This window comes from Amblyraja radiata, chromosome 3 (assembly GCF_010909765.2).
Source record: "Amblyraja radiata isolate CabotCenter1 chromosome 3, sAmbRad1.1.pri, whole genome shotgun sequence".
Taxonomy (NCBI): Eukaryota; Metazoa; Chordata; class Chondrichthyes; order Rajiformes; family Rajidae; genus Amblyraja; species Amblyraja radiata.
The window spans coordinates 119,409,956-119,434,036 of NC_045958.1; the positions used below are offsets into that span (position 1 = coordinate 119,409,956).

Genomic DNA, 24,081 nt, shown 5'->3' on the forward strand with positions numbered 1-24,081 from the left:
ATTCCTTTTCTCCAGAGATGCTGCCTGACCCGCTGAGTTACTCCGGGATTTTGTGCCCTTCTTTGTGAACTGCACAATGCTGGATTAAGAGCAGTAGGACTTCCAGACAACTTTCTCTTCCACCTATTGAAATATAACTTTCCATTTAAGAAAAAGAAACACTGGAAGTTTGGTACTATTATATAATTGTTCTCCATAATTTATCCCTGTGTTTTCTGGATCATGTACAAGAACTATATTTTTCCAAAATGTAAAAATCATACTTACCTTCATCCAAATAACTGAAATTTGTTTTGTTGTGAAGATTTTTGTGCCTGAGACTTCCCTGTCGTTCAAACGCATGACCCTTAGCACTCTGAAGTTGCACTTTTGACAGCTTCAAATTGCTGATATAGGAATGGTGATTGATCAGTATTCACAGTAGTGTTTCACATCAGCGCTGTTCCTATAGAGGCTTTTCATGGTGTATCCTGGCAACACATTTCTATTTTTAAAAGCTGCATTATGTTAAATTAAAACCCCCCGTACGGTATGTCATAATTGCAAACACGGATGTGTCCAATCGGGATAAAAGTCTTTCACAACTTCTTTGAAACAAAACCTTTGGCCTTTATTTTCTGCCTTATTTTATGGAATTGTAAAAGACCCAGTAAGATTTTGAGATAAGCAACAATTGGTTATGTTTGGCCGTTAACACAATTTTGAATCCAGCTAACTAGCTCATTCTTGATCCGATGTGATCTAATAGTAAGATTAAACGAGAACTTACCAGTTTGAAGTTTGATCTGTATTTTATGAGGAGTTACGATGAGGGATTACGTGAAGAACCCGTTCAGCACGCATGCGCGGCATACTTCAAAGCAGCGGTGTGGAATCACAGATAGACACAGTTATTGAAGTAAACATAGTAAAGATAAGGAGACATCAGTTTATGAATTTGACCCATATTATTGAGGGTGGGAGCGGAGGGCACGTAATCCCTCATCGTAACTCCTCATAAAATACAGATCAAACTTCAAACTGGTAAGTTCTCGTTTAATCTTACTATTTTACTTCGGAGTCACGTGAGTGATTCCGTGAAGATTTCAAAGCTCTGTGATTTCAAACCGTGTAACAGTTATTACTACATCACTGCCGAAGTCCTTGAGGGAGGAAGTGTGTTATCGTAATCAACCAATGAATCTGTTTGTAGAAAAACACAATGGTATTTTTTAACAATAACAACAAAGAAATTAATTTGTTCCCCTGGGCTTAAATTAAATATTTGCAGTCTGGAAAATCTTTCCTGCAAATAAAACAGGTTTTGCCAACGGCTTATTATAAAATTTCTGAACGGTCTTTCCCCCCACCATCCTGCTGTAGCCAGGATGTGGTTTATAGGCACGTCCATTCTTTTAGCCGTCGACGTGGATGCTGCCCTGGTGGAATGAACTTTGTACATGTTAGTTTTTATCCCAGCAGCTTTTAGCACCTGCTTGAGCCATCCCGAAATGGCTCGTCACCCGACCATAAGGTTTTTTATAGATAGATAGATAGATATAATTTATTGCCACACAGCCAGGCTGGTGGAAATTTGGGTTGTCTGCAGCGATACAATAATAAAGAACACACAACCACAATAAAACTATAACACAAACATCCACCACAACATTCATCACTGTGGTGGAAGGCACAAAATTTGGCCAGTCCTCCTCCATTTCCCCCCCGTGGTCAGGACCAGAGTCCAGAGTCAGTCCAGGATTGGCTCTTTCTCACCGGAGACCGCGGCTTCAGATTGTTGTAGGCCGCAGGCCGGCGGTCAAGATTTAAAGTCCCCGCCGCAGCCAGAAGCACCGTAGACTGCAGGGCCGGCGGTCGAAGCACCCCTCCAGGGGTGATGGTAAGTCCATGCCGGACCCGCGGTAGAAGTTGGCCGCGGGCCGGCAGTGATGGCTTCTTCTTCCCCCGGGTCCCCAACGTGAGATCCCGGGCTGTAGACGCCGCACCAGCTGGAGCTCTGCAGGCCGCGACTTCAGGCTGCCGGCTGCCCCGGGCCAGCGAAACGGAGCGCTCCCCTCCAGCGAGCCCCAGTGAGGGTCGCCCGCTCCACGCCGAGAGTCTACGCTGCGCCCGCCGCTGAAGCCTCGGGCGCGTCTCCGGGAAAGGCCGCGTCGATCCTTGATGTTAGGCCACGGGGGAGGCGACCTGGAAAAACTCGCCTCTCCGTGGAGGAGGCGACCGAAGCGGTTTCCCCCTTACCCCCCCCACACCACCCCCCACACAAAACACACAAAGAAACATTAAATACAGACTTTAAAACATACTAAAAAAATTAAAAAAGGTTGAAAAACTGACGAGCTGCATGACATGGCTGCTGCCAGAGCAGCGCCCCCTACAAAGAGCCCCCTATGACTGACCCATAAGGCTTTTCATCTCCCTCGAATATTTTGGTTGGGTCTATGTAGGATAATAGGGTCATGGCACATAACCGTGTTTTTTGGCGCGTAAGCCCGGAATTCCACGACTGGATTAGGTGTTCCTGGTCTGCTCTGTTTGACCATTCCCTGGACAACGACAGAGATCTGGTCTGGAGCTGTGAGCATGGTGTCCAGTCGCAATAGGTGTAGTGACTGAACCCTCTGTGCAGCTACAAGTGCCATCAACATGAGTGTTTTGAGCATAGATGGTTCCAGGTTGAGGGATCTGGCTGGTGGCCATCCCCTGAGGTATGTCAGGACCACACTGACATCCCATATATGGGTGTACCTTGGTCTAGGGGTTTAGAGTTGTAAATACCCTTCATTAGTTTAACCACCAGCTGGTGGGACCCCATGGCCTGTTGTCCTGGAGCTGGTTTTGAAATAGAGAGGCAGGGCAATTCTAGCTGTGTTGATGGCTCTGTAGCTGAAGTCCTTCATCGTGGTGAAGGTTCACCAGGAATTCCAGTACGTTGGTAACTAGCGGTTGAGTAGGTGGTCCCTGTATCCAAGCAGTACTTCTCCCATTTATTGATGCTGTACAAGTGCTGTTTTTCAGTGGATGTTCGGAGGGATGCTGACATGGTGTCGACGGTTTGTTATGATAATCCCAGTCCCAGAAGTGGTTTGTGCAGAATCTGCAACCCAGGAGTTTGATTTTTTCATGGCACGGGTGGCTTGTGCCCGACACTGGGTGTTAATAACTCTGGATCACTGGGGAATACCATCGGAGTTTCAACAACCATGTCATGGAGTATTGGGAACCATGGCTGTGTAGGCCAGTCGGGTACTATCAAAATACCTGAAGCAGAGTCCATTTGTACTGTGCGTAGTCCCCGACTGATGAGGCAGAAGAGAGGAAATGCATAGAAGAAGAATTTCCCCAATCCAGCGCGAACGCATCTACCGCTGCTGCCTCAGGGTCTGCTTCCGAAGCGACATACATGGGTACCTGGTGATGTAGCCTTGATGCAAATAAATCGATATCTGGCGTGCCATATTGCTTGATAACTTTTGTGAAAATTCTTTGGGGTTTTTAACATCTATTCGATGTTGTTATTAAATTTATGTGACCTGGTGTCTGCCACTGTATTTAACTTACCTGGCAAATATGTCTTTGGACACACCATTGCCAAATTGTGTTGACCAACTTGTCGCATGATACCGATTTTATGCCGCCCATATGGTTAATGTAGGCCACCACCGTAGTATTATCTATTTATAACCGTACATGCAAGTGATGCATATTTATGCATATGCTTTTAAAGCATAAAAGTCACCCAAACATCTCTAGATAATTAATGCCCAGTGTAAGTGGTAACGATGATTCTGGGTTAGTCCATCTACTACTTGTGCTGGATATAGAGCTAGTTGCTCCCCAGTCTTGAGTACTGGCATCTGTTTGGACAACTGACGTAGGGTTAGTGATAATAATAGGCTGAAACTATGTCAAACGTTTTTTGCCCACCACTGTCGTTCTGATATTACTTCAGTGGGTAACTTAATGAAACGATCAATAATGACCTGTATGTCGTTTTTGGTACAAAGGTCCGAATTATGTAGCCGGAAATGCTGCTACCATTTTCCCAATTACTCTGTTACTTGTCGAGTAGTTGGTAGTTTGTTGACCATTAAATTGTTGCATGATTGTGCCAATTCAACTATTTTGTCTCTTGGCAATGTTACAGTCACGTAGACTGAATTAATTGTGAAACACCAAGTAGTCCATGATAGTGGATGGCTTCAACTTAGATTTATCTGGATGTAAGACAATCCCAGGGTTTCGAATAACTGTTTGGTAGCTGAACAGCTAACATAGTCAAATTCATGGTCTTGCCTACCATTTAGGATATCATCAAGATATGCCATGACAATACGTTTTTGTCTTCTGAATATTGCCAGAGCTGGCTTTAGTGTCTGGGTGACACTCTTGGGCTGATGCGAGCCCATTGGGGAACGCTTTAAACTGTTATCGCTGCCCCATCCAGGTAAATTTCAGGTATCTGCGATGATCCTTGTGAATGGTACTAAATAGTAAACATCTTTAAGATGAATGCTTGCCATGAAGTATCCTTTGGAATTTAGTTGTTTGGCAGTAACAACCGGTTCCATTTTGAAATGTATATACTTAACAAACATATTTAGTGAAGTTAAGTCAATGATGATGCGATATCCACCATCTTTTTTGGGTTTAGTGAATATATTTGATATGAATTGCAAGGGTTCAGGTTTTCCCATGATACCCTTTGTAATTATTCTCACCAGTTCAGCTTGTCCCTCTTGTTTCTTTAACGGAGAGGGGAATAAATATCCTCTGGGGTGAATGTTGACCTGGTGGCAATTTTTCTAGTATGAATTGTATTCACTAATGCCATTGAGTATATACTGATCACTCGTGATAGACTCCCATGTGTTAGTATTACTCTATATACTGGTAGGAACCAGACCCACCTACCTCCATGGTTATGGGTATTCTTCTGTTTCCTGCCGGTCCAACGAGTGTTGCACGTCGTCTGACGTGGCGGTGACGTTGGGGGGTGGCACATTTCCCATGGGGTCCGCTCTGGGCCCTGGTCTAAAGAAGACTTTCGGTGATAGATGCGGACCCCGAGCTTTCATCAGTCCGATATGGTAGACGTTGACTGATGGATGCGATGGGGTGCTGCTGCGTAGGAATTACTGTTTTTGGTTACTCGTCCCGGCCCTGCCCTCATGAGCCGAAAGTTTTGTAAAACCTCTTGCATGTCCTTCATATGCTTTGTGAGGTTTTTTCCCCAAAGAGCAGTGGGTCTGGCTCAGTTGCTGGGGTATGCACAATCCCGCGATGTAGGATTTTATGGCAGGTCTTAGACTTGTTTACGAAGGTTGTGGTCATCTCCGTATTTGTCCATGGAACGAGGAGAAAAAACGATGTGATGGCTGTCCTCAGGCTTTTAACGGCCTCCTGCCCGTGGGGTTTCCAAGTAGCTGTCCACCACACCTAGCAGCTCTTCCTGTTCCTGCACCCCTTGCATACTCCCGAGATCTTCAGCCATTGCCCCTGTTCTTGACCAGCCCAGTCCTGGTCACCAAAGCTATCCTCTGGAAAGGAGGAAGCAATGGACAGTGCACAAGGCACTGTGGAGGGAGTGCCTGACCCCCCTCTGCGAGAGCACCCCTCCTGGGGTGCACCTCGCTGGAGCTCCTGCTCCAAGAGCCGCTTCAAACCGGCTGTCCCTCCCCCGCCTGGGTGGAGAGACGTCCCCGTCCGATAAGTCGGAGCCACCGGCCGGAACGCCTCTTCCTTGGCTTGTACATCCAGCCCGCTGCTCAGGCGCTAGCGGGGCTGGGCTCGGTCGCGGTGTCGGGGTAGCGGACCGCCCGGTAAGCGGTCCTACCGCCTTGTTGCTGCCCCCGTGAGATGAAACGCTCCTACGTGGAGTCGAGCGTGGGGCAGGTCTGTGCAGGCGGCTGTGTTTCCTCCCGTGCGGGTGGAAAGACGTCCCGTCTGATATGTCGGAGCCACCAGCCGGACGCCTCCGTGGCGTTACTTCCAGCCCGCAGCTGAGGCGCTAGCGGGCTGGGCTCAGCGCGGTGTCGGGATAGCGGAGCGTTGGGTTAGCGGTCCTCCCGCCTTGATGCTGCCCCCGCGATGGAAAACGCTCCTCTGTGGAGTCGAGCGGGGACAGGTCTGTTCCGTTGCTGCCCTCCCTGATGGAAGGCTCCTCCGTGGAGTCGAGCGGGGGACAGGTTTGTTGCAGAGCCTTTCTTCTCTGCCGGACAGCAGAAGGCTCCCTATGAAGGAAACCGACGTCAGCTTACCTGACGGTCCGTTCTTTCACCTCCATAGCGGGAGAGCCCGACTCCCGCTGCGCCGCTGTTGCTCTGCTGGACATAATGCCGCGCATGCGTGCTGAACGGGTTCTTCACGGAATCACTCACGTGACTCCGAAGTAAAATCTCCCGTCTAGCCTACCATGTTGGACCTTGTCAAAGTCCTTGCAAAGGTTCCTAAAGACGATTTCCGCAGCCCTGCCCTCTTCATTCCTCTTAGTGACCACTTGTAAATATGATCACATTTGTGAGACCCAATTTCTCAGTCATAGAGTGATACAGTGTGGAAACAGGCCCAACTTACCCACACCGGCCAACAATGTCCCAGCTACACTAGTCCCACCTACCTGCGTTTGGTCCATATCCCTCCAAACCTGTCCTATCCATGTACCTGTCTAACTGTTTGTTAAACGATGGGACAGTCCCAGCGTCAACTACCTCCTCGGGCAGCTTGTTCCATACACCCACCACGCTTTGTGTGAAAAAGTTACCCCTCAGATTCCGATTAAATCTTTTCCCCTTCATCTTAAACCTATGTCCTCTGGTCCTCAATCCCCCTACTCTGGGCGCTCATGATTGTATACTCCTATAAACCTGTGTTATCTATCCCTAATCAGTACTTGCCTATCCAATCTGGTAGATTCTCTCAGAATCCCCTCCAATAACATACCCACCACTAATGTCAGGCTCACTGGTCTGTAGTTCCGTGGCTTGTCCTCACAGCCCTTTTTAAATAAAGGAACAATATTACCCACCTAACCTTACACTTCTTTTCCCCTAGCTGAAGATGATGCAAATATCTCCTCCAGAGCCTCCGAAATTTCTTCTCGAGCTTGCCACAATGTTCAAGAGAATAGAAACATAGAAACATAGAAAATAGGTGCAGGAGTAGGCCATTCGGCCCTTCGAGCCTGCACCGCCATTCAATATGATCATGGCTGATCATCCAACTCAGTATCCTGTACCTGCCTTCTATCCATACCCCCTGATCCCTTTAGTCACAAGGGCCACATCTAACTCCCTCTTAAATATAGCCAATGAATTGGCCTCAACTACCTTCTGTGGCAGAGAATTCCACAGATTCACCACTCTCTGTGTGAAAAATGTTTTTCTCATCTCGGTCCTAAAAGATTCCCCCCTTATCCTTAAACTGTGACCCCTTGTTCTGGACTTCCCCAACATCGGGAACAATCTTCCTGCATCTAGCCTGTCCAACCCCTTAAGAATTTTGTACGTTTTTATAAGATCCCCCCTCAATCTTCTAAATTCTAGCGAGTACAAGCAGAGTCTATCCAGTCTTTCTTCATAAGGAAGTCCTGACATCCCAGAAATCAGTCTGGTGAACCTTCTCTGTACTCCCTCTATGGCAAGAATGTCTTTCCTCAGATTAGGAGACCAAAACTGTACGCAATACTCCAGGCTCCCTGCTCCTATACTCAAATCCTTTTGCTATGAATGTTAACATACCATTCACTTTCTTCACTGCCTGCTGCACCTGCATGCCCACTTTCAATGACTGGTGTACCATGACACCCAGGTCTCGTTGCATCTCCCCTTTTCCTAATCGGCCACCATTCAGATAAATCTCTACTTTCCTGTTTTTGCCACCAGTGGATAACCTCACATTTATCCACATTATACTGCATCTGCCATGCATTTGCCCACTCACCCAGCCTATACAAGTCACCTTGCAGTCTCCTAGCATCCTCCTCACAGCTAACACTGCCCCCCAGCTTCGTGTCATCCGCAAACCAAATTTATACTTGGTGTAACACTATAGGTTTTATCCACCCTAATATTCTTTACGACTGCTGGCACCTTTTCTTATGCAAGTCAGATACGATCCAACTCATCATTGCTGATTTCCGTGAATTCCTTTACTTCCAATACCTTCTCCTCAGTAAAAAGTCTAAATTTTCATTTACACAACCATGTTGACCCTTAAGAACTATTCTCTTCCTTTTTTATCCTTTTGCTCTACATATCTGCAGAATTTCTTCGGATTGTCAAGCATATGCCTATTTCTTTGAGGGAGATACATTTTCTATGAGTGAGCAGCATGTGAAATGTAGACACAAAGTGCTGGCGGAACACGGCAGGTCAGGCAGCATCTCTGGAGACAAAGGATGGGTGGCATTTTGGGTCGGGAACCTTCTTCAGGCTACCCATTCTCTTTCTCCAGAGATGCTGCCTAACCCGTTGAGTTACTCCAGCACTGTGTGTCTATATTCGGTACTTCTCCAGTTCCTTTCCACACAGCATGAGAAATGTGTTGATTGATACATGGTAGAGGCATATGTGGTAAAGACTATCAAAAGGGTATTGGATCAGATTGAGAAAGAAAAGAATTGTAGGGTTACAGAGAAGTGGGACTGGTTGAATTGTGCTTCCAATGACCTGGCATAAACTCAAGGCTAAATGGGCACCTCCTGTGATATTATTGTGCTCTAATTTTATACAATTGGGGAAATTAATACTAGTGAATAAACTGGAGTTAAATGTTCAGAGATTCACAGAGAGTGGTGAATCTGTGGAACACTCTGCCACAGAAGGTAGTTGAGGCCAGTTCATTGGCTATATTTAAGAGGGAGTTAGATGTGGCCCTTGTGGCTAAAGGGATCAGGGGGTATGGAGAGAAGGCAGGTACGGGATACTGAGTTGGATGATCAGCCATGATCATATTGAATGGCGGTGCAGGCTCCAAGGGCCGAATGGCCTACTCCTGCACCTATATTCTATGTTCAGAAGAATTAGGAAAGAGAGATAATATGGCTATATCGTGCATTTGAGTCCATTCCAACTCTGTGTGTGTGTGTGTGAGATATGTCTAGTAAGCGTTGCTACTGGATCTTGTAATGATGAAATTCATTATAGCAGTAAATCTATGGAAATATCTAGGCAAATAATATTGCTTGAGGTATTGGCGAGAAGGACAAAGGCATGATGAAGCCCAAATTGAAGATTAAGCAAAAGCTGGGTTCTAAGCAGTAAGAACAGAATTTAGGAAAGCAAAATGATAAACAGTATTGGCAAACAGTGATGCACAACAGCAGTGCAAAATATTTAAAACTATGTTCCAGAGGGAACATGATAAACCCATTCTACTAAAAAACAAATTAAATACAAAATGAGACGCCACAGATGAAGAGGACGCAAGGGGAAAATTGAGGGCAAGGAAACGGGCAGAGACAGCCAGAGAGAACATGACTAGGGAAAATGTAAACTCATCAGGAGAGCAGTGTAAAGCTGATTTGAAAATGAAAGAAAAAATATAAAATTAACTTATCAAGGAACTTAAAGCATAGTTGAGAATATTGGTAGGAAGGAATTGCAGATGCTGGTTTATACTGAAGATCGACTTCAAGTAACCCTTGCATCCACTCTCTCTCCGTCCCTGCCCCACCCTAGTCATCATACTAGTTTCACTGTCGTTCTGTTGAGTTTCACTCTCTGTATAACTCATTATCACCTACCCCACAGCCAACAATGAACCATTGTAGGCACCACCTTTCCTTGATCATCATTGCTTTTTGCATACCTTTCATTCAGTTGTTCTATTTACCTTCCATATCTCTCCTTTCCCTTTCATCTGACTCTCGATCTGAAGAAGGGTCTCGTCCCGAAACGTCATGGATTTGTTTTCTCCAGAGATGGTGCCTGTCCCGCTGAGTTACTCCAGCTTTTTGTGTCGATCTCCATTGAAAATATTGGGCTGGATATGGCTGGCTACCCGTGATCACTTCTGGATCACTTCTGGGACAGGGGTGACCTGTACAAAAGGGATGGGTTGCACCTTAATTGGAGGGGACCTGACATTCTGGCAGGCAGGTTTGCTAGTGCTACACTGGTGGGTTGAAACTAAACAGTGGGGGGGCTAACAAGGTGAAAGCGTATGCGTGCAGTTAAGGGGAAAGAGAGTGTAGGAAAGGCCACGTTTAAACTAACAGGGCAGGGGGATAGGAACCAATGCAAGGAGACAGAGGGACATAAAAGGAGGACAGAAGCAAAAGGTCGAAGGGAGAAAAGAAAAACAAACCCGAAACCTTTGTGCCTTGTGCGAGGAGCATTTGTAATAACCATATAACATATAACAATTACAGCACGGAAACAGGCCATCTCGGCCCTTCAAGTCCGTACCGAACACTTATTTCCACCTAGTCCCATCTACCTGCACTCAGACCATAACCCTCCATTCCTTTCCCGTCCATATACCTATCCAATTTGGTTCCGTCCTAGGGTATGAAGCCTCTGCCTAGCATGTTGTGACTTCCAGCATTTTCTGTTTTATTTCTGTTAGCTATCTTGGTTAGGGGAGGGATATGATTGATTGATTGATTGATTGATTGATTGATACAACTTTATTCATCCCCAGAGGGAAATTGGTCAGGATGCCAACTATAAACCACTTGTCCTCAGAATAATTGCATGAGATTTGTTTGTTTTGTTTCTCTGATGCTGCAAGTAAGGTCTCGCTCTTTACATTTACCACAAAGCATTGGCTTTTGAGGACAAGCTTATATTTTTAGGCTCAAGTCTTCAGAAACTTCAATACTACAACCCCCAAGGTGAGGATGCGGCAGTCTGAAGTATTAATTGTAAGTCTCACTAGTAGGTGATGTATGGAAGCAGCACTCGAATATCTATATTACTAAAACTCTGTTCTTGACCGGTTTTGGCGATCTGTGCTGCGATTTCCGAGAGAACGCCGCCACCTACGGCCGTCATTTTTGGCCACCTCGCTCAGAGCCCCCCTCCGCCGCATGTGTGCCGAGGATTTTTCCCGTAGATTAAAAATGACAGAGATATTCATGTTTTTACAAAATTCCCCATTCTCTCTGCTGCCCCCGCCGGCGGCAGGGGGGAGGGACTATAAAACCAGGAAGTGGTGTGCCTCAACCAGTGTCTGCAAGCTGGAGGAAGGCAGATGGTCACGTTTCTCTGAGCTGTAAATAACACGGAACACATGTCTACTCAAATGTAAATGTCCTTAGTGGTTCTAAAATGCTTGCAGAATGTGTCTCTTGGTTCTAAAGCTTGCAAAAAAATGTCTATTGGTTCTAAAGCTTGCACAAAAATGTCTATTGGTTCTAAAGCTTGCAAAAAAATGTCTATTGGTTCAAAAGCTTGCAAAAAAATGTCTATTGGTTCAAAAGCTTGCAAAAAAATGTCTATTGGTTCTAAAGCTTGCAAAAAAATGTCTATTGGTTCTAAAGCTTGCAAAAATGTCTATTGGTTCTAAAGCTTGCAAAAAGTGTCTCTATTGGTTCTAAAGCTTGCAAAAAGTGTCTCTATTGGTTCTAAAGCTTGCAAGAAAATGTCTCTATTGGTTCTAAAGCTCGCAAAAAAGCTTGAAAGGCATTACTTACTGCAAATGGTGGCATGAATTTGAAAGGCACTACTTACTGCAAATGGTGGCTTGGGTGCTTTGGCTTGAAGTTGAAAGCACTACTTACTGCAAATGGTGGCTTGGGAGCTTTGGCTTGAAGTTGAAAGGCACTACTTACTGCAAATGGTGGCTTGGGTGTGGCTTGAAGTTGAAATACACCACTTACTGCAAATGATGGCTTGGGTGTGGCTTGAAGTTGAAAGACACCACTTACTGCAAATGGTGGCATGAAGTTGAAAGGCACTACTTACTGCAAATGATGGCTTGGGTGCAATGGCTTGAAGTTGAAAGGCACTACTTCCTGCAAATGGTGGCTTGGGAGCTTTGACGAAGTTGAAAGGCACTACTTACTGCAAATGGTGGTTTAAAGTTGAAAGGCACTACTTACTGCAAATTGTGGCTTGGGTGCTTTGGCATTAAGTTGAAAGGCACTGCAAATGGTAGCATGACGTTGAAAGACACTACTTACTGCAAATGGTGGCTTGGGTGCTTTGGCTTGCAGTTGAAAGGCAGTACTTACTGCAAATGGTGGCTTGGGTGTAATGGCTTGAAATTAAAATGCATTACTTACTGCAAATGGGGGCGTGGGTGCATTGGCTTGAAGTTGAAAGGCACTACCTACTGCAAATTGTGGTTTAAAGTTGAAAGGCACTACTTACTGCAAATTGTGGCTTGGGTGCTTTGGCATTAAGTTGAAAGGCACTGCAAATGGTGGCATGAAGTTGAAAGGCACTACTTACTGCAAATGGTGGCTTGGGAGCTTTGACTTGAAGTTGAAAGGCACCTCTTACTGCTATTGGTGGCTTGGGTGTGGCTTGAAGTTGAATGGCACTACTTACTGCAAATTGTGGCTTGAAGTTGAAAGGCACTACTTACTGCAAATGGTGGCATATGTTGAAAGACACTACTTACTGCAAATGGTGGCTTGGGTGCTTTGGCTTGCAGTTGAAAGGCAGTACTTACTGCAAATGGTGGCTTGGGTGCAATGGCTTGAAGTTGAAAGGCATTACTTACTGCAAATGGTGGCATGAAGTTGAAAGGCACTACTTACTGCAAATGGTGGCTTGGGTGTAGCTTGAAGTTGAAAGACACCACTTACTGCAAATGGTGGCATGAAGTTGAAAGGCACTACTTACTGCAAATGGTGGCTTGGGTGTGCCTTGAAGTTGAAAGACACCACTTACTGCAAATGGTGGCTTGGGAGCTTTGACTTGAAGTTGAAAGGCACTACTTCCTGCAAATGATGGCTTGGGTGCATTGGCTTGAAGTTGAAAGGCATTACTTACTGCAAATGGTGTCATGAAGTTGAAAGGCACTACTTACTGCAAATGGTGGCTTGGGTGCTTTGGCTTGAAGTTGAAAGCACTACACTGCAAATGGTGGCTTGGGAGCTTTGAGGTTGAAAGGCACTACTTACTGCAAATGATGGCTTGAGTGTGGCTTGAAGTTGAAAGACACCATTTACTGCAAATGGTAGCTTGGGTGTGGCTTGAAGTTGAAAGACACTACTTAATGCAAATGGTAGCATGAAGTTGAAAGGCACTACTTACTGCAAATGGTGGCATGAAGTTGAAAGGCACTACTTACTGCAAATGGTGGCTTGGTTGCTTTGGCTTGAAGTTGAAAGGCACTACTTACTGCAAATGATGGCTTGGGTGTGGCTTGAAGTTGAAAGACACCACTTACTGCAAATGTTGGCTTGGGAGCTTTGAAGTTGAAAGGCACTACTTACTGCAAATGGTGGCTTGGGTGCTTTGGCTTGAAGTTAAAAGGCACTACTGTAAATGCACTTACTTCCTGTTTGCACTGTATATTGATTTTAGATAAAACGCTACCACTTGCCGCTGTGATTTTTGGCCATCTTACTCAGTCCCCCTCTGCTGAGCAGGTGCAGAGAATTCTTCCCATCAATGAAAAATAAAAGTGTTATTAGTTTTTTTTTAAATGTTGAAAATCTCTCTCCTGTCAATCACTCCATGAAAGCCACACCTTTTCCAGTGGGGGGGGGGGGGGGGGGTTATAAACCCGGAATGGTGTGTAGCTCAGTCTCTGCAAGATGGAGGAGGGAGAGGTCACGACTCGCTGTCTTTAGTGGCTTTGCACCCTACTTCAAATGGTATGAAACTGCACTTGAATTTAGTGGCCTTGCACCCTGCTAGAAGTGGTAAGAAACTGCACTTGAATTTGGTGGCCTTATACCCTGCTTGAAATAGAATTTCAAGGATTAGCCGTGAGTCAACTACCAGCCCACCAGCCGTGAGTGAGTGAGTAGCCAGCACAACAGGCTTGATTGACTGAGACGCCAGCCCAAGAATCCATTTGGCGCACAATTTGCATACTAGCCCTCTGGAAACCAGTCCCTTCAGCCCACAACACCCATACGAGCGCTCCAGAAAGCCCCCCCCCCCCCCAACTGGCCACCAATATTAGAATTGGTGGAGAGGTGGAATATTGCGTTGGATGACCAGCCCTCCTGTGTGATGCTGGGACCCAACGGGTCCCACTTAGTCTAGTATATACATATATTTTAAATAGGTGCAGGAGGAGGCCCTTTGAGCCAGCACCGCCATTCATTGTGATCATGGCTGATCATCCACAATCAGTACCCTGTGCCTGCCTTCTCCCCATACCCCTTGATTCCGCTAGCCCCAGCTCTATCTAACTCTCTTATAAATTCATCCAGTGAATTGGCCTCTACTGGCAGAGAATTCTGCAAATTCACAACTCTCTGGGTGAAAAAGTTCTTTCTTATCTCAGTTTTAAATGGCCTCCCCTTTATTCTTAGACTGTGGCCCCTGGTTCTGGACTCCCCCAACATTGGGGAACATTTTTCCTGCATCTAGCTTGTCCAGTCCTTTTATAATTTTATTTTTTTCTATAAAATTGTGTTTGTACTACCATGATATCAATTAAATGGCTTTCTGAGAAGCAAAGTAGGTGGGAAAACTTCAGAAAGCTGTTTATGAATTTCTACGATTCTAGTTCTAAGGCGAAGACAGACACAAAATACTGGAGTAATTCAGTGCCACAGGCAGCATCTCTGGAGAGAAGGAACGGGTGATGTTTGGGGTCGAGACCCTTCTTAAGACTGAAAGTTTAAGGCATTTGGAGTCATTTGATAAAGACCCTCATAATAGGCTGATCCAGAAAATTAAGATGCATGCGATCCATTGGATTCAGAACTGATTTACTTCTAGAATTCAAGGGAGGAAGTTATTCTGGCTGGAGGTCAGTCACCAGTGGAATTCCACGGGAATCTGTGATGGCACCTCTGTTGTTTGTGATACATGTGAAAGACATGGTCATAATTATATGGGAAGGAACTGGAGAGGCTGGTTTTAACCGAAGGTTTAAACCATCCTTGGTCATGAATGTAGATGGGTTGGTTAATAACCAAACACCAAAATTGATGGAGTTGCAGGCAGTTGAGGAAGGCTGTCAAAGTATACTGTGGGATATAGATCAGCTACAAAAAATAGGTGAATGGAGTGTAATCTGAGGAAGGGTAAAGTGCTGGCAGGTAGAATGTCCAGAGCTTCCTGAAAGTGATAACACGCCAGTAGAGTGTTTAAGAAGGCGTATGGCACTTGTCTTCATCGGTCGGGACATTGAGTACTAGAGCCATTGTGTGCAGTTCAGGTCGCTAGAATTTAGAAGATTGAGGGGGGATCTTATAGAAACTTACAAAATTCTTAAATGGTTGGACAGGCTAGATGCTGGAAGATTGTTCCCGATATTGGGGAAGTCCAGAACAAGGGGTCACAGTTTAAGGATAAAGGGGAAATCTTTTAGAACTGAGATGAGACTTGTGGCTAAAGGGATCAGGGGGTATAGAGAGAAGGCAGGCGCAGGATACTGAGTTGGATGATCAGCCATGATCATATTGAATGGCGGTGCAGGCTCGAAGGGCCGAATGGCCTACTCCTGCACCTATTTTCTATGTTTCTATTACAGGAAGGATATGGAGGCTACGGATGCAGAGTGCAGAAGCGGTTTACCAGAATGACGCCTAGACTAGAGGGTATTAGTTAGAAAGGAGACGTTGGACAAACTTGGATTGTTTTCTGTGGAACGTCGGATGTTGGGGGAGACCTGATATGTAAAATTATGTATATAAAATCGTGAGGCATAGATAGAGCAGACAGTTAGAGCCTATGTAGAAGCCTCTTAGATGGCACCATCTTATCCGTCTCCTCCGCCACCCCTGGAAATGCGTTTCAGGCTCTTGTGTGAAAATAAAACTTGCCCTATACATCTCCTTTAAACTCTGCTCCTCTTGCCTTAATACTGTGAGCCCTCTAGTGGAAATCTCAAGATTAGAGGGCATAGTTTAAGGCCAGAGGGGCAACGTTTAAAGGAGATATTTGGTTGCGAGATACCACATGGAAGCAGACTTTTGGCCCACCAAGTCCACACTGACCGTCAATCGGACAAATTCTATGTTTTCACAGTTTCTCATCCACTCCCTACACTCCAGGGGTAATGTACAGAGGCCAATTAACCTTTAAGCCTGCACGTTTTTAGAATGTGGGAGTAAAAACGGGACACTGGAGGAAACCCACGCGGTCACTGGGAGAACGTGCAAACTTCACACAGTCAGCACCCCGAGGCCAGGATTGAATTTGGGTCTCTGGCGCTTTGAGGCAACTGCTCTTCCAGCTGCGCCTCTGTGTCGCCCACGTGCAGGGCATGTTTTTCACACGGAAGGTGGTGGGTGCCATAAACACACTGCCAGGGATGGTGGTGGAGGCAGATGTGACAGTGATGTTGGAGAGGCTTTAGATTGTCACATGGGGATGCAGGGATGGAGGGTTATGGGTCACGTGCAGGCAGAGGAGGTTAGTTTATGTTGGCATCATGTTCAGCATGGGCATTGTAGGCCAAAGAGCCTGTTGCAGTTGTACAGGGTCTTGGTGAGACCACACCTGGAGTATTGCGTACAGTTTTGGTCTCCTAATCTGAGGAAAGACATTCTTGCCATAGAGGGAGTACAGAGAAGGTTCACCAGACTGATTCCTGGGATGTCAGGACTTTTATATGAAGAAAGACTGGATAGACTTGGTTTGTACACGCTAGAATTTAGAAGATTGAGGGGGGATCTTATAGAAACTTACAAAATTCTTAAGGGGTTGGACAGGCTAGATGCAGGAAGATTGTTCCCGATGTTGGGGAAGTCCAGAACAAGGGGTCACAGTTTAAGGATAAGGGGGAAATCCTTTAGGACCGAGATGAGGAAAACATTTTTCACACAGAGAGTGGTGAATCTCTGGAATTCTCTGCCACAGAAGGTAGTTGAGGCCAGTTCATTGGCTATATTTAAGAGGGAGTTAGATGTGGCCCTTGTGGCTAAAGGGATCAGGGGGTATGAAGAGAAGGCAGGTACAGGATACTAAGTTGGGTGATCAGCCATGATCATATTGAATGGCGGTGCAGGCTCGAAGGGCCGAATGGCCTATCCTGCACCTATTTTCTATGTTTCTATGTTTCCTGTGCTGCACTGTTTGATGTTCTTTGTTCTTATAATGGCCATTTAATTATGAAACTCTATCCTCTGCCTCTGACTAATGCAAAGCTCCTTAATTTCCATTAAGTAATAAGTCAATTTTATTTATATAGCACGCGTTGAAACCAAAGTGCTTTACATAAAAGAAATAATTAAGTTTCCGTACATCCATAGAAAAATTAAAAAAAGAAAAATGACACAACACATAATAGAATTCAACATGACCGTTCCCCCACAACAGAATCAAAATTTCCCACTGTGGTGAAAGGCATCAGAAAGTTCAGTCCTCTTCCTCTGTGATCACCCGAGGTCGGGGCCTATTTGTGGCCTCCGCAGCCAGTCCGATGTTTTCAGGCCCTCTTGCCGGGAAGATGGAACTCCGGCGTCGGGTGAACACTCCTCAGCGAATGTTTGGAAATGTCTGGAGCGGCCGCTTCCTCCCCGGAGACCGCGACACCCGAAGTCCTCAGGCCGCGCTGGTTGGAGCTCCGACTCTGGCGATCTCGGATCCCAGGCTCCGCGGTGTTTTAAATCCAGCGCCACCCGCGGCTGGACGCTCCGCAGACCGCAGCTCCTCGATGTTGGAGTCGGCGGTCACAGCACTCCAGGGCTTACCGCACGGCGACCCGGGTAAGGCATCGCCTGCGCCGTGATGGTGTCCCAGCGCTGTGCCGCCGCCAAAGCTGGGGTTCTGGCCGGTCCCGACAGGAAACGCCGCTCCAGTCCGATGGTAGGCCGCGAGGAAGGGGCAAAGAAGCAGCTCGGAGGGAAGCCGCCTCTCCGACCATGTAGGGACTAGGAAATAAAGTTTCCCCCTTCCCCTCCCCCCACCCACCACATAAAAGAAGACCCCCAACAAACATTTTGTTTTTTAACAGGACTAAAAATAAAAATATAAAGGGGTGAAAGGACAGACTGCAGGCAGCGTGACATTTACATTACGCAAAAACCCCAGGGAAGATACTACCCCAATATCCTCATCACCCTGTCATAGCACAACACTGAATATGCCACGATAGACACAAAATGCTGGTGTCACTCAGCGGCACGGTGGTACAGCGGTAGAGTTGCTGCCTTACAGCGCCAGAGACCCGGATTCGATCCTGACTACGGGTGCTGTCTGCACGGAGTTTGTACTTTCACCCCGTGACCACGTGGGTTTTCTCCGGGTGCTCCGGTTTCCTCCCACACTCCAAAGAAGATGTGCAGGTTTGTAGGTTAATTGGCTTGGTATGAATGTAAATTATCCCTAGTGTGTGTGTGTGTGTGTGTAGGATAGCATTAATGTGCGGGGATCGGTCGGTGCGGACTCGGTGTGCCAAAGAGCTTGTTTCCGCACTGTATCTCTAAACTAAACTAAGCGTCTCGACCCGAAATGTCACCCATTCCTTCTCTCCAGAGATGCTGCCTGTTCCGCTGAGTTACTCCAGCTTTTTGCGTCTGTCTTCGGTGTAAACCAGCATCTGCAGTTCCTTTCAACACTGAATATCCCATGGTCAATAGATAACACCATTATTTGAAGTAGGTATGTATGTGACAAGGTTTGTTAATTTACATTGTTATATCCGGTTATGTGAATGGTGTAATAGAAGTACAAATAGTATGTGTTCTTTTCCTTTGAAATGCACATCTTGTCATTATTCATATATAATTAGTATCCTTATTCAGGCAGCAATTATCTATGTAGAATTTTAACGTGAAAATTACAGGTCACTTTTATTGTTCTTTTACTTCCTGCAGCATAGATGAAATGCCAAGGTCTGATAGATGTCTAATGGTACAGCGTCTGCTGTGGGAAGTGCCAAATGTGGGTTGGAGCCAAATACACCTTATTGTACGATCATAAAGATTTGTAAAGCACAAAGAGAAACTAACTGCCTCAAAAAAATTATGCAGCGATTGAAAATTCATAATAAACAATAGCAAGAAGAACTACAAATGGTAGAAATCTGAAATAAAAGCAGAAAATGCAGGAAACACTCAACAGGTCAACAGCATCTTTGCAAAGAGTGGCAAAGTTAATGATGCAGAGCATGAATCCTTTGTGAGGTCAGGCTTGTTAAAATTACAGCACCATAACATGTTACAAACTGCAAACCACAGTCCAGGATTCTTAGATGGAAGGCAGTGCAATATGACTTACTTCCTTTTTTCTCTTCAGGAATATAAACTTCTCAAATCTGCATCTGTAGAGTTAAGGGCCTGTCCCACCAGCATGCGACTGCATGCGGTGAGCACAACCTAACGTGGTCGCTTGAGCCGTACGGCCTCGCGGGGCCAGTCCCACTTCGATCGCCGGAGGCGTATGGAGTTGTGCGGGGCTGGTCCCGACATCGCGCGGGGCTCCGAAAAACTGACACTGTCCAAAAATTCCGCGCGACAACGGCCTGTCGGCCCGCGGCCGCATTGAGGCCGTACGCAGCGTCTCGACGCCGTACGCAGCGTCTCGACGCCGTATGCAGCATCTTGACGCCGTACGCAGCGTCTTGACTCCGTACGCAGCGTCTTGACGGCGTACGCCTAGCGCGTGGCATTGCGCGATGACGTCACCGCCCGGCGTGCCGTTGCGTGATGAAGTAACCGCCCGACGCCGTGCGACGTCCAAATTCAGTCGGCCCGCCTGCTGCCCAGCTGATTGGTGAGTATGATGTCGGGACCAGCCCCGCACAACTCCATACGCCTCCGGCGTTGGAAGTGGGACCGGCCCCGCGAGGCCGTACGCCTCAAGCCACCACGTTTGGTCGCATGCTGGTGGGACAGCATGTGCCCGAGTGAATGCACCTACAGAAGGAACTGCAGATGCTGGAGCTTTAATCCGAAGATAGACACAAAAAGCTGGAGTAACTCAGCGGGACAGGCAGCTTCTCTGGAGAGAAAGAATGGGTGAAGTTTCGGGTCTCAGCCCAAAACATCTCCAATTCCTGCTCTCCAGAGATGCTGCCTGTTCCGCTGAGTTACTCCAGCTTTTTGCACCTACTAAACATGCAGCAGTCTTATTTAGGGTTTTTAAATGACTTGGCAGAGGTGACCAAGTTACATCATTCAAGCAGTGCACTCCCAGCGCTACCAGGGCGTGGAGGTAATTTGTAGCAGGATTATTATTTTATTACACTTTTGGTGATAGTAATGTGTAGAAAATATTTCAAGTGTTTGGGTCAGGTTTTAATTTCAGACCTAAGTAGTTTTGCAATAGAGGGAAATAAAGAAACAAATCAGATTGTGGAAATCCAAAATAAAAGCACAAAATCTTGGAAATTTTCTGCAGGTCAGGCAGCTTCTGTGGAGATTGAAACAGAGTTGATGTCTCTGGTCTGCAGTCCAGGCTGACAATTGCAGTACATTTTGTAGATGTTACATTGCAGCCAGTGTGGTAGAAAGGTTGAATTGTTATGCTGATGGACAAGATGCTGGCCAAGAGCTGTTTTTTGAGTCTTGGATTTGGACTTTTCTCGATATCTGGAGCGTATTTCGTCATCCGCCTAATCTGCTGTGTAAAAACTTTTTGGAAGTCAGGAGGCAAGGACTCTGAATAGGTTACCCATCGTCTGATCCAGGTGAATGTTTGAAGAAGGGTCTCGACCCGAAATGTCACCTATCTATGTTCTCCAGAGATGAACCTGGCCTGTTGCGTTACTCCAGCACTTTGTGTCCTTCTGTGTATTACATAAACATAGAAACATAGATACATAGAAAATAGGTGCAGGAGTAGGCCATTCGGCCCTTCGAGCCTGCACCGCCATTCAATATGATCATGGCTGATCATCCAACTCAGTATCCTGTACCTGCCTTCTCTTCATACCCCGTGATTCCTTTAGCCACAAGGGCCACATCTAACTCCCTCTTAAATATAGCCAATGAACTGGTCTCAACTACCTTCTGTGGCAGAGAATTCCAGAGATTCACCACTCTCTGTGTGAAAAATGTTTTTCTCATCTCGGTCCTAAAAGATTTCCCCCTTATCCTTAAACTGTGACCCCTTGTTCTGGACTTCCCCAACATCTGGAACAATCTTCCTGCATCTAGCCTGTCCAACCCCTTAAGAATTTTGTAAGTTTCTATAAGATCCCCCCTCAATCTTCTAAATTCTAGCGAGTACAAGCCGAGTCTATCCAGTCTTTCTTCATATAAAAGTCCTGCCATCCCAGGAATCAGTCTGGTGAACCTTCTCTGTACTCCCTCTATGGCAAGAATGTCTTTCCTCAGATTAGGAGACCAAAACTGTACTCAATACTCCAGGTGTGGTCTCACCAAGACCCTGTATAACTGCAGTAGAACCTCCCTGCTCCTATACTCAAATCCTATACATTACCCAGCATCTGCAGTTCCTTGTTTCTAATAATCCACACTTTCCTGGTTTTTCCTTGACAGGTGATCATTTTGATCGTGTCAATGAGGAGAGTTCAGTTTGAATTTAGTTTATTGTCACATGTACCGAGGTGCTATCCAGTCAGCGGAAAGACAATACATGATTACAATCGAGCCATTCACCAAGAGTTGGAACAAATCGGCACTGTTGGGTGGAATTGAGGACAATCATGTAGCCAAATAGGAGGCTCACTAATTTTGTTACAATTTTTTCTTCATTCATCGGGTCAAGAGTTTTTTTTACTTTGTTGTTAGATAGGACTGTTCTTTAATTTTATTTCATACACAAATCACCATGCCCTTTTTTTGAGTGACAATATATATTTTGGTCCATTATGTCAAAGTCAAAGTTAATTTTATTTGACACATGCACCTGAAGGTGCAGTGAAATGAATTTACCAGCAGCGATACACTTAAAAAGAGAACACACAGTACACAATAACATTTAACACAAACATCCACCACAGCATTCTTCACTGTGGTGGAAGCCAACAAAGTTCCGTCAGTCCTCCTCCTTTGTTCATCCCTGGTTGGGAGCATGAACCCTCCGCAGTCGAAGCTACGGACGGCCCGATCTACAGGCCCTCTTGTCGGGATGATCAAAACTCCGACGTTGGGACGGTCAAACACACGGCTTGGAGTTCCTGAAACTGCACTTTCCTACCGGAGACCGCGGCTTCAGGATGTTATAGGCCGCAGAGATCTTCTCCGGCGATCCCCGGCAAGGGATCCCAGGCTCCGGACGGTAAGTCCACGCCCTGCCTGCGGCTAGAAGCTCCGCAGACCACAGCCCCATGATGCCAAAGTCACCAGGCCAGCGATCGGAGCACTCCCCTCTGGCGACCCCCGGCAAGGGTTCGCCCGCACAGCGATGAAAAAGGTCACGCTGCGCCTGCTGCTGAAGCTTTGGGCCCGACGCCGGGAAAGGCCGCTCCAATCCATGCTGTTAGGCCGTGAGGGAGGCGACATGGAAAAAGTCACCTCTCCGTCGAGGAGGCGACTGAAAGCAGTTTCCCCCTTTCCCCCCCCCCCCCACCACCCCCCACTCAAGACACACCAAGAGACACCTAAACTAACATTTAAACGCGCCAAAAAAACAAACAAAGTCGAAATAACGAACATGCTGGAGTTCAGTGATGTTGATTATTCAAATGTTGTGTCATGAACCATTTCGTTGCACTGAAAAGTGCAATGACAATAAAATTGAATCTAATCTAATGAAGCATTATAATTCTTCTTTCAGGTGAAGTCCCTGACACTCTTTGTTACCCACTACCCGCCCGTGTGTGAGCTGGAGAAACTCTACCCGCAGAACATCGGCAATTACCACATGGCTTTCCTGTTAAACGAGGAAGATGAACAAAATTGTATGAATGACAAAACAATGAATGGCAAGTAAAATTTTCATTGTGTAGGAAAGAACTGCAGATGCTGGTTTGCACCGAAGATAGTCACAAAATGCTGGAGTAACTCATCGGGTCATGCAGCATCTCTGGAGAAAATTGATTGTTGACCTTTTGAATCGGGACCCTTCTTGATACTTTAGTTATGGAAAGGGCATACAAAAGCCTTTTGCAATCCCACTCTTGCTCCTTTTATATCTAATTTACCGCAGATTAAGAGACTGGAGCCATTAATAGTAATAGTTGACACCTTTTATATGGCTTCTTAAATATAATGAAATATCCAAAGTCCTTAATTGGAAATGAAGATCTCCTCACGGAATTGCAGATTTTTGAAACAGGAACTTTTGATCTTATGGTTGGGGGGGGGGGGGGGGGGGTTGTGGTGGGGGGTTGGGGTGGGGTGGGGGGGGGGGGGGGGGGGGGGTGGGGGGGGGGGGGGTTGCTGAAAAAGATCTGCACCTGATTTTTTTTTTAGCCAACCAGGATCTTTCCCCTCCCATCACCTCCCACCCTTTCACCCTATTAATATCACTTGAGTTTCCAGAAGCTGGTGTGAGCAATCTTTTGCTGTGTGCCATTTTATTTTATTGGGAAACGATGGAGAAGATTATTTGACACCAGGTCCCTCAGATCGGCCGACTTGGGGCTGCTGAATATCCCGCGGTCTAGGCATAATAATAATAATAATTAATTTTATTTTTGGGCGCCTTTCAGGAATCTCAAGGACACCTTACAGAGATTAACAGGAATAAAAAACATATAATCAGAATAAAATAAATAATAAAGCCATCACAGAAACACAAATTAAAAACACAATTCAGTCCAAAAACAAAAAATCAAAAACACAATGTGAAGAGAGAGCAGCGGCAGCTAAAGCGCGCCAGCGTCCACTCTCCCTTCCGACAGCCATCTTGGACAAAGACTAACAGGATTACTTACAGACAAAAAATCATCCCCCCACAATGGACACCACTGTGGGGGAAGGCACAATGTCCAGTCCCCAACCCCAAGTTCACCCAAAGTCAGGCCTATTGAGGCCACCGCAATTGCCTCTACGGAGGCCCGATGTTCCTGGCTGTTCTCACCGGGTGGTCTTGCCCCGGCGTCGGGAGAGTCCTCTCAGCGGCTGGGCCACCTGGAACGGCCGCTTTC

At 46.1% G+C, this 24,081-nt stretch overlaps 1 protein-coding gene across 2 annotated transcripts in view; it reads left to right on the forward strand.

Annotated features, from left to right (window-relative positions):
* Positions 1-24,081, forward strand: part of msh3 (mutS homolog 3) — a 285,979-nt gene that overhangs the window by 223,159 nt on the left and 38,739 nt on the right. The window contains exon 22 of one of the 2 annotated variants that reach the window (XM_033018740.1): positions 22,767-22,899. In XM_033018740.1, coding sequence (XP_032874631.1) covers positions 22,767-22,899 — 133 coding nt within the window. The remainder of the gene's footprint in view (positions 1-22,766; positions 22,900-24,081) is intronic. The other variant, XM_033018741.1, reaches the window with a different exon arrangement.